The sequence below is a fragment of the Papaver somniferum genome, chromosome 2, assembly GCF_003573695.1.
Source record: "Papaver somniferum cultivar HN1 chromosome 2, ASM357369v1, whole genome shotgun sequence".
Classification (NCBI taxonomy): Eukaryota; Viridiplantae; Streptophyta; class Magnoliopsida; order Ranunculales; family Papaveraceae; genus Papaver; species Papaver somniferum.
Window position 1 is genome coordinate 93,062,994 of NC_039359.1, and position 11,753 is coordinate 93,074,746.

Below are 11,753 nucleotides of genomic sequence, written 5' to 3' on the forward strand. Positions count from 1 at the left end.
TTGAATGGAGATCAACCACTTCTAAATAAAGCTTAATAGTTTGATAATTGAATGCCAAACCTAAAACAAACTAAGGATATATAAAGAGAACGTAATCATTTGCAAATAAGGAAACAGAAAACTAATTCCTAAAATAACTATAATTGGAGTCGGTGTCCCAACAACCTAATTCACAATGAAAAAACAGAAAGAAAAAGAATCAAACCTTTTTCAAGAGATGATACCATGAACTGATTCTGTTAAATAAAGAAGAATTGTAGTTCTCAATCTTCGTTGCATATCAAACCCAACTCAATTTTTGAACACACCATTGGCGTACGGATTCTTCACTACTTCAGTTGCAGATAATTATATCGGTGAAGAACAATAATGATAGTAGGTGATCATGAATTGGATCAAGGTCGTGAATCGTGATACGGCTATAGAAGAGCGTTGAACTGTAGAACAGGATTTCATAACCTATCACCATTTCCTATCAGCCAAACCCATATAGCCTAACCCAACCCAACGTACTGGAACCCACTCAACTGGGAAGGGTATATTTGGTACGAATCGGAATGGACGGGTCGCACCGAGTCTGAAACGCACCTTGTTGTTACCTAGTTTAGAAATTTAGCTGTGCCTGCACCTTTCTACAAAATACTAAATATTCATGAGGTTGGCTCATAAAAGAAACTAACCTGATTTGGTATATCAAAAACACCTTCCTGGAAGTTCTTGTAGATTGTTGTTGCTGTACTTATAAATGCCTTCAGAAAAGGGATTGAAAACAACAAACAATAAATTAATACTATAATTTGATAACAAAATATTGTCAAATTGAAAAATTATTTTATGGAGAACAGATGAGGCACAATAATACCTCTCCAACGTTCTGAGCAGTTTTTGCAGAGGCTTCCATAAATATCAAGCCGTGCTCCTTAGCAAACTGCTCACCTTCCTCTGTGCTAACAGCTCGTCTGTGAGCGAGATCACATTTGTTGCCGATAAGCATAATTGTCATGTTCGCGTCTGCATGTTGTCTCGCATCTTCCAGCCAGCTAGCGAGGTGATTGAAAGTCTCTCTCCTAAAAGGTTTCAAAAAACAAAAATCCGACAACATCAGTCGACAAAGTAAGAAATCTTCAATGTTTTCTCTCATTTCCCTAATTTTCTGAGATACTTATAAATTGAAAGGCGGACACATAACATAATCCAAATAGAAAAAGAAAGTACCTAGAGATATCATAGACTAGAAGCGCACCAGCAGCTGCTCTGTAATACGACCTTGTAATAGATCTGAATGCTTCTTGACCAGCCTGATATACATTGCAATAAGCTTCATTACAGCAAAACTCTAACACTGGTTAGATGCAATAATGAGAAGCCTCGTAGATTTATCAGAGTTTATGCAGTAAATAGAAGCATTGCACAAATTCCTGATACTTAATAATGGTAAATTGACTTCAGTAACTCATGATATCATTTTATAATAGAGCAAAGCATCCAACCAGTTAAAAATCTCAAACTGACCATCTCCTAAGAAGAATAAGGATGAAAAAAAGAACCATTGGATGAGCACAAATATAAGCTTAGAGAGCAGTGAACATACTGTATCCCATATTTGCAGCTTTATAGGCTTGTTGTCAATAGTGACCATTCTAGTTCCAAATTCAACACCAATGGTTACACGATTTATAAAGGGGGATACCAGTCCTACTAAGTGCCGATACCATTTCATCGATCCAACAACCAAGATCGGTGGGATCTTTTTGTCCTATATAAACGGTATCAGCACTTAGTAGAACTGGTATCTTCCTTTATAAATCATGCAATGGTTAGGTCATGCACATGCTGGAAGCGCTTGTCAGTGAACTGCAGCAGAAGACATGATTTCCCGACACCTACAACCCCGATAATCTAGTTAGCATAATTCCTCAGCCTGGAGCTTCTATCAATATAAACCAATGGCATATCATTCACAGGATCAACTCTAACCTATACCATGAGAGCATAACTGTTGAATTCCTCATCAACATAACTGTGATTGTTCACAGAATCCATGGAAAATAATTAAAAACACAAAAAACATAATTCATCATTAAGATAACGAGGTTTCGAATTCAGACAGCAATTGATCACTCATGGTATGAAGATGGACTAAGAGGGTTCTGAGACTTACCACTGTCTCCAATGATTATGTATTTGAAAAGGTAGGCGTAAGACATTGTTTCTTGGAGGAGGAAAGGAGTCGGCCAATGGAATTTTTAAAACATATAATAGAGAAATCTTTTACTTAACCGATAAGGAAGTCCCGGAAGGTTACTTTAGGAAGAAGGTGAGATCACATAGATGGAAGAAAAGAGTTAATTCAGGAGAGGTTTCCGAAACATAAACAATGTTCGAACAGCCATTAAAATGTAAACAATTTAATTGCCATTAATATGTAAAAATAAGTGTGATTATACAATGCACGGCCACCGTTAAAACGGCTGAGAAAGCAATTTTCAATTGGACTCGACAAATTACATACATAAACCGCTTTCACAGAGGATCCCGGTCGGTAGCTTAATTTCTGTCTACTGGAGCTCAATCGCCGAAACCCCAAATCTCATCAGCATCAGAAGACATTTTGTCACGGCAAAAACAGGGTGTAAGCTGTATGCCCACATTCTATATGCAGGCAGAGCTGCAGCCTGTAAGGATCCACCTAAAAGTTGTATGTCCAACCTCTAGAATGTTGTTGGGCAGATCTAGTTATCTTCCTGGTAATCTGGATTTTCTCTGAGAATCACAAATCCTTCAAGAATGGGTGAAAGGGGAATGTACCTAAAAGAATATATAAAATAACAGAACGTTAGGGCACGTAATATGTAAAGGAACAAATCGACAAAGAAAGATGTCAACTAAAACAGAGGCTGCAAGTAATGTGTAAACTAACAAATCGACAAGAAAGATGTAAAAAAACAAGAGTAAGTTATGAAATTCAAAGAGGTGATTGTAATAAGATATGCATACTTGAAAGTAGCAAGTTCTGCTCTATCACCAGCAGCCAAAAGAACAGGTGTCAAGTGTGTTTGGAATCCTGTAATGGTCTTAGGCCGACCAGCTTGACCAACAACGTCAACTGCTTGCCCTACTCTAACAGGCACTGACAAAGGTTTTTGATTCTCATCCACAGTCATCAACATTCTGGGCTATAGGATCAAATTCAAAAGAACAGAAGGACAGATTTAATATAAAAAAAAACAGATACTTCAGATGTCAGCAAATATCCATAAAGGCTTATTCAAGTTGTTGACAAAAGTACCTTCATGGCTAACGAGAGATAATAGAGGACATAGTGGTATTTCCCAAGGATAAGAGATTTCATGTCAAGACAAGTATGGAGCATGACAACTAGCCCGGCTAGCGCAGTTCTGTAGATGAAAAAGAATACATTAGGCTCACAACTTGCAGGTACCATAAGAAAGAAAGAGTCTATAGGCTACAACAGTGGGGTTCGCGCATATGCAGTGAACCTCTCCATTACTATGTCTAGAGGTGGGACATGAAACAATATTAAGACAAACATTCTCATCACTTTATTCTAGCAAAACCTAATCCATATAGCCTGTTATTTTCATTGAGGTCCCATAATGAGAAAACATGCTGATTGTGATAAGCTAACTTTCAAGGTCTGTGAATGTTATTACGAGGCTTGATATAAACATCATTGACATTGGTAACGATCTAATAATTTTTTTTCTAGATTAATTTGACTAAATATTTCAGTTTACGAAAAGGGTCAAACAAAGTATAACCAATGTGTAGATTAGCCCACTCCAAGCAAGAACATGAACCTTAGTAGACTATCCTGGAGTCTATCTAACAGCATAAGTGAATTTTAGGGCAAGCTCTACTTACGGTGACAGAAGGAAACGCTCCGAATGGTGAGGAGCAAGTGTTAGTAATCCTTTTCCCATATGTACGAGACCTTGAGCAATCCGAACCTGTACATGTAATAATAATTACAAAATATTAATACAAAACAATAATGGATGTAACTTATAACTCAAAAAGAATAAAGAGATGTAGCATATAAGTAGCATACACAAAAGAGGAGGCTGGCTTCTTTGTAATAGTAACTAGAAAGATTGCGAAGCATGCCAGCTATTCGAGCATTGTTGGTACCAGCACCTATCAACCCCAAAGAAATAGTGGCTGCCTGCAAGACATACAGAATAAGTTATGCGATAGAATTAGGAAAACTGTATCACACAACATTTTGCATAGTTGGAATCTGCACTCTGCCTCACTAACATACCATTGCTACTTCCGAGTCTGTGTCATGGCTGAGCCTGCTTAATGTATCCATAACATTTACCTAAGCCAGGAATACAAATTTCAACAAATCAACTGATCAGCTACCACCAGATCCGGTAAGTATGTATATCACCATTGCAAGGCTGGATACCTTTGGGTTGGATATGCAGAGGAGTCCAAGAGCCAATGGAACAGCGCGGCGGATATTTTGCTCTCCATATTGTAACAAGTGTTCTAGTGACCGAATTGACATATCAAGGCCCAGCTCTTCCGACATTGCTACCATAGCAATTCCAAGCACAGCAGGTCCTTGATGGGTCTCACCCTTCTCAAGATGTTGCGAACATTTTCCCAGAAAATGCTGAACCTGTAAGAACAATGAAGACATTATAATTCACTCATGCAATCAATAGATTTTCTTAAATGCTACAATAATAATGACAAATAGAGTGAGATACCTTAAGGACATTTCCAGTGCCAGCATAGGCACAAGATAACAAGGTCATATTACAATATTTCTTTATTTTTTCATGAAAAGTCTTGGAAACTTCTGCAGTAGCCTCCACTTTCTCCTGCCAATCACACAAGTTTCCAAGTTATAAATGCCTGATACTGAACGGAATTAATAGTGTAAAGGCCTTAATTTAGGCCCCTCAAAGTGAACATTGAAATGCTAAGTTACCTGCTTTCCAAGGTAGAGAAGGCCTAGACCAAGCGGTAGAAGACGAGTGAGAGGCTCATCAAGTTCGGCCTCAGTACGTTCCATTAGCGCCAAAATAATAGACTGAGCAACATCGTTTTCATTGCAAGAACCCACAAAGACCAAGCCCAATGAGATTGCTGCAAAAGCAATCACATCAAGTGGTGCCTTTGTATCCCATAGAATTGGAATCAATTTCTGCTGAATCTGCAAAATGATTCACCTATAAGCACATTCAAACGCACATTCACTGTATTACCAATAAATTAAAGAAAGAAAGGGTAAAGAACGAAGCATTCTGCAAGAAACATCTTGATAGCAGAACAAGCCATCGTGTCTCACACTCTTGAACACTAAACAATATGACAACTAATTACTCTTGCTACAAGAGCTTACAAACTGATAACCACTGACTCGATGCCATGTGCAATAATTTAATAATCTCGCCAAACAAAGAAACATACAGGTGTAGACAAAAAAACCAGACCCTTCTGTCCATAGAACCACAAGATTTTTTTTTCTTCACGTGGAGGACCAAACAACCATCATGAAAAACATTTTACGTGGAAAGCATAAAATCAACTCTCATCGAAGTTTCAAAACAGAAATTTACCTGGTCATTTTGGGTCCCTGCATATGCCAAACCTAATCCCATAATGGCTCCAATACGAACAGTTGAATCTTCACTATTTATATAATCAGATAGAAGCGCCAATGCCTGATAGGACAGATAGTGTAAGATATCAGCTCAGCATATATAAGACATGATTAGATATCGCGTGAATGGAAAACAAGCTCACTGGGTCACAGTCGTGGTTGACACTGCAATTTACAATCCCAACACCTAACAATGCACCGGCAATGACATGGTTGTCACTGCTGTGGAAATACTTGTCCAGTTGAGCAAGCCCATTGTCCACATCCCATGACAAAATCATACCCTACAACCATGAAAAAAATGCATAAATATATCACCAGATTCAGAGTCGTTTACTAGAAAATAAAAAGAAAGTGTGCCTCAAACCAGACTTGCTGCAGCACTAGCCTTCCCATGTTCCTTGTTCTTAAAAAGCCAGCTCCCTGTAGAGCCACCACTTGAAGAATCTGAAGGGACTGTCATCAACTTATCCTAGAGAAAATTAAAACTTCAGAACACTGGGCAATGTTACTAACAATAATAGAAAACCTGTGTTAAATATTTACCTGACCAAAACCAGCATTCACGAAAGCATTCACAAACGTAGCAGCTAAATTCTGCCTGGCGGAATCAACATTCGCACCAGCACTAGCCCTGCCGTCAATCAAGTGCACCTAGAAAACAAATAAGCCAATAAATCATACAAAATGACGGCTGCAAAACCACGATAAACCAAGCGAGTGCCGCAAAAAATTATGCAACATAGTGGCGAAGGTGTATCACCACAGACGGATACCAGGATGCATTTCTGCCACAAGAACCCCATAAGTTCCTCTCATAATTGTATAGAAATTAACTAATCATCATTGAATGTTGATTGATACCTTGTAGATATCTTCAGGAGACTTTGGTTCCATGACCTCAATGTCATGAGCAAGATTGAGATAGCCTTCAGTAAGTTTCAAATTGTTTATTATGTCTTGACAGGCCTCCCTATCATCATCATCATCCGCAACCATGTCATCATCCAGCTTAAAATCAACACCCTAAACAGTATATGTACAAGTGAAACATTAAGTATTAATTCACCAATGACTTTTGAAAGATAATACATCAATGATCAAGAAAACAAGTTAAGACTAGGCATTTATGCACTATATCAAACGAGTACTCAATTGTTTCCTTGAGAAAATGTTTCAAGGTGGACTGACAACTCTATCCTACTCAACACATGATTTTAAGGTCCACAAGTAGAATGACCCACAGCCAATTCGATATTGAAATGTCTCCAAGTATTTGAGTTTGTACTCCTGATACCAAAGCCTGCCTGACCAAACAGACGTTAAATTTGCTGCACATGCATACGGAGAACTGCACTATGAATACTGATGTCGGTATAAAATGACAAATTGGTGCACAGCTTGAGTGTGTTTTCAATGTTATTAGCTGTGTTTTCAGTCATACCAGCAGAGGTCAGGGTCAGGCTTATTAAGAATTAGACACATTCTTGTATTAATATAAAAAAAAGTCTACATAGCGTCTGAGCAATTGCTTTTCCTTGACCAGGACAACTGTTTCCCAGTGACTAGTGAGTCAAACATTTTATCGCTGACGCTAATTAAATATTCCATGACAATAATCATATATCTCAGGTATCACATCAAAGACACCCTTCCCAAGTACAGGCAGTAAAACTAAAACTGCATCCCAAAACTTACATGGCGTGCAAGGATATAACAGAATTGCTTTTTCAGTTGAATGTCTTCACAAGATGTAAACATCTGCTTCACGTACTGCAAAAGTAGTCACCTCCATGGTCAAAATTCACAAATGAAAGAAACGATTCTGGCAAAAACTAAATACAAGATCATGCAGAACAAAAACAAAAATACATGTTTAAGATCTGAAACTAAACACACCTTCAACTTATTCAAGGAAAGTGCAATCCTGAGTGCTGAAGGGTACTCTTTAAACTTGAGATATATTCCATAGGCTATATCCAGAACCAACAAATCATCCGGACCGGACAGGTAGCTGCAATTATAAATAACTTAATACCACTGGTACAACCGTACAACTTCTACAGCAATAAGCAACTCCTTAACAATTAACAGATACCACCGACAAGATCATATCACGGTTTGTACTATCAATGGATGACAAATGTTCAATCATGTAGAGTGAATGCTTATTTCAGTAACTATAATCGTTCCAAATTCGCATTCATGCTAACAGTCTCTACTCATGTTATGAACTTCACAAATTTTCACTCGTATAGTTTGGTTTATTCGTTTGTACGATTAGCATACATGTCACCACTTACGACACACTAGAAAAGGAGAGTATGACAGGATGTTAAAACAGAAAAAGATAATGGTGTCAAGATTTTTATCCTCGCCACAAATTCTTGGTACAAATTTTACCTGGCAGAACTAGTAAGGTAATGGCATGTCCTTCTATAATTTGTGGCGTCAACATGCTCAACCAATAAATCAAGGTCTTCAACCTGAAATTAACAAACCAGAGTTTGTCACAAAATCCAATCACCAAATATAAGAAACCTATAGTAGTATTAAAGAAATAAGTACCTCCATTAGAAGATCAACAGCTTCAGGCTCGGCATTGTGCTGCAAATGATTAACGAAGACGAATGAACCAAAAAGCTTTGAAACCTAAGCAACTAAAGGTAACATGAATATCAAACTCGCGTTAATTGGCAACAAAATGATTGTAAATGAGTATCAAAATGTGGAGTTAGTTATTAACCATCCTATTTAAGCGTACCTTCATGTGAAAGGCAACAATCTGTTGCACGAGCTCCATCAACTCATCCATTTGAAGATCTTCAGAGTCCTGTAAAAGAAGGAAATGTACAATAAATAAGACATCGAAATAGAAGACAAACACAATCTATAGCAGGAAGTCATAGTAATTAACACATAAGTTATCTCAGGTGTCTTTGCCACCATATAGCTAAATACGATGTACAAGATCGGCATATATAATAAGTAGGTCCAATTCAAATACAGAAAATTGGCAATGCAAGACTTTTACCCCTTAAATGAATTATCCAACTAAGCTGGATCTTATTAAATGACTACACAACAGTCACAACACAGATGCCTGACCTGTTTCTCTGCATACTCTTGTGAGATTTCTCCAGCCAGGTTCCTGGTTTAAATAAAAAATAAATACATTAGTCATTAGAAGATGAGCTGAAGAATTCAAGATAGAAGATGCATTAGTGGGGCTAAGGAGACAAAATATTGACTGGTCACCAGATGGATCACATCAAATCTGGTCTGAATCATCTATGACCTGACTGAACAGTATATCTAATATGGAAAAAATAATCAGATTTAATATTTAAAACCCACAGTCAACAGACATTGAAGGTACCTAGATTGTTCTTTTAAGCCATTTAGATATGTCGTCCAGATTAACTGTATCATGTGCTTAAGAAGATCAGACCCTAAAAGCCTTGACAAACTCACCTCATTCTTATGCCCGACCCTAGTAAAAACTACTCTAGATATCACAACCAACAAATGTTCAATACCCAGTTAAACAAGCTCTCTAAGGAGTCGAAATAACTACCTAACATATTCATGCCCCCACAAACCAATATCTCCTTCTGAACCCAATAACCTGTATTTGAGGCTCTCCTACATAAAAGAGAAAACAAGTAAGAACAAAGGAATATAATAGCATACTCAACAGCAAATAAAACCATGATTTATCTTATCATAAAAAAAATGCTGCAGAGTTCTATAAAGATAACTTTCAGTACCCAGCCTAGACAACATATATTTGATGCAATTAGTAATGCTAAATGAGCTGTGTAATCAAGTATTTTTATAGAAAACTATGCCAGATTAGAAGGACCCTTAAAAGAAAGAAAAAAACCCTATAACTTCATCTAATGTCATAATTACAATTCAAGGTTCTCCCTTAATTATAGTTCCAATTGTGACTGAAGAAACAAAGAGAAAAGTGTGATGCTTTCACCTACCCGTTCTCCTTCGACAGACATAGTTAATGCCAAAACCGAAAGTATGTCGGCTAGGTATTTCTGCAGTTTAAGAGAATAAGTGAAACAGATAAGTTGACAAATAATCCAGATAAGTAAACCTAAAAGTATAATTGAGCAAGTTGCACCTTCAGCTCTGAATCTTCCATTGTTTCAAAGTAAGTCTTTAAAGTTCCATAGTGTGGGCGGAGAAACTTAAGTGGTTTTGGGACAGAAGTCATTGAGCTAGTCGAGGTGCGTATTTCCTGCCTACAGGACAAAAGAGAAAGTACAATTGAGTTTCAAATTGGACAACTGGACATGACGGTTAAATGCCATGTCAAATGTGGAATCAGTCTTCAACATCTTTTTAGCAGAACAAATGATCATCTAATATCCAGTCATTTCTTAAAATTGCAAAAGTAGCCGAATGAACACGAATACTTAACAAAATGCAGTTGAATCACCAACATCGGAATGACGATATTGCTAAGCATTAAATCCATTTAGATCTCTCAATAGAATGCTAATTATATTGGGATATTCAATTAGAATGCTGATTAGCACTGAGACAATATGACACAACTAGAACATACACTAAATAGTAATATTGCCTGAGCCAAGTCGGTTTGGCACTGAGGCCTATACCATAATCCAGGAGCATAAGCTAAAAACATGAAATCAATGTCATCGAGTGGAATGACGCAAGAAAAAATAACAGATCTAACACAGCACATATGAGGCAGAATACCAGAGTATCCATAACCAAAATGATTTTTTTCATTTTCAATTCATTTCTTATATTCTTAGAATGATGATAATAAGCAGAACAACACATAAATCATTCAGTATCGAACATATAGGACTCTGCATTACCTTAGGAAAAACTCCTTAAAAAGGATGGGACCTCAACTATTCTGTTCAAACCCAATACCCGTCCTTCGATACAAACATTAACGACTAATTTTACAAACTTCAAGCTACTAAACCGAAGATGAAATATCAATTTTTATATATTATTGGAGTGTGTAATCACCAATTGACTTAGAGTTCCAAAATACACTGCTATAGTGAAATCCAAACTATTATGTGGCCAACATTGTCATTGAAGAGCACAAACAAAATTAGAGAAAAGAAGAACTTCATCACCACATTGATAATAACGGTCTCATTTAATCAGCAATTATAGGTTTACTAACAAAACACAAAGTAAAATTACTTAAAAACTACCGAATTACAGATAACAGTCTGTATAATTACCTCATACTTTCTAAAGCTAGCTTCTGAACACCAGGCTCAACATCCTGAGCTCTCTCTACACACAGCTCCAATTGTTGCTTAAGAGCCAAATCCTCATCCGACTGTGATTTTAAAAAAACAAATATAATCAGATACAGAAGTTTGTAACACAAATGGAAAACAAAATTAGGGTTTAAAACAGACCAAATCTTCATCTTTCTTTTCATCTTTTTTCTTCTTAGAATCTTTTAATGGTGCTTTCTGAGTAGCTTGTTCTGAATTTTCACCATTACTTTTCTTAGGGTTTGGATCAGTCGTCATTTTAGACCTCTCAGTTTTCAAGTAAAGAACTAGAGGGATAGAATTTAAGGTTTTAGGTGGGAAATGGGAGCAAGAAATGGGAATTGTTAGTGAAGAAATGTACAGATTGTATAGGCGAGAAACCTTTCGCGACAAGGCAGGACGAGAGGAACGGGGTCAAACCGGATTCAGATACTCGCGGTTGTATGAACCTTTTGAGCTCACAATCATGTGCCGTGCCTGTGAACGGCCTAAATAAAGGTGTAAGTCCAGTGGAGGAGACCAGCTAAAATGCCTATTTAATGGTCTATGTGGATGAGCAAAGTCAGTTTTTCACAGTGGAGAAAAGGTTTCTCGGAAAATATTGAATTTATCGGCCAAACCATGGCGGACGGTGCCAAGTTTAGCGGAAGCTCCGTTCAATTTTAGTTAAATTTCGATTCAACCAATCTAGATCGTCCATGGTTTGATATTCAATAGCTAAATTTTTAACCGTTATCTAATGATTATATCATCATTATGCTTATACAAATTCATGTTTATTATAATATTAGGTAGTAAAACCTAATATGGCAAAGGGCTCA

At 37.1% G+C, this 11,753-nt stretch overlaps 1 protein-coding gene across 2 annotated transcripts; it reads right to left on the reverse strand.

The window, feature by feature from the left end:
* Positions 1-2,392: 2,392 nt before the first annotated feature.
* Positions 2,393-11,339, reverse strand: LOC113348423 (26S proteasome non-ATPase regulatory subunit 2 homolog A-like). Of its 2 annotated transcripts, none has more exons than XM_026592187.1 (25): positions 11,074-11,339; positions 10,891-10,991; positions 9,780-9,900; positions 9,634-9,693; positions 9,219-9,286; positions 8,750-8,792; positions 8,406-8,474; positions 8,210-8,248; positions 8,045-8,127; positions 7,541-7,655; positions 7,340-7,414; positions 6,506-6,667; positions 6,188-6,295; positions 6,009-6,113; positions 5,785-5,925; positions 5,598-5,702; positions 4,967-5,191; positions 4,743-4,856; positions 4,436-4,651; positions 4,286-4,345; positions 4,073-4,186; positions 3,886-3,971; positions 3,290-3,398; positions 2,998-3,176; positions 2,393-2,808 (listed from the first exon to the last, which is right to left on the reverse strand). In XM_026592187.1, exons 1-25 carry the CDS (start codon positions 11,188-11,190, stop codon positions 2,733-2,735), a joined length of 2,691 nt encoding a protein of 896 aa, XP_026447972.1. In that variant the 5' UTR covers positions 11,191-11,339; the 3' UTR covers positions 2,393-2,732. The 2 variants fall into 2 exon arrangements, with proteins under 2 accessions (XP_026447972.1, XP_026447971.1); XM_026592186.1 differs by having other exon boundaries at positions 8,210-8,293.
* Between the last annotated feature and the right edge of the window lie 414 nt (positions 11,340-11,753).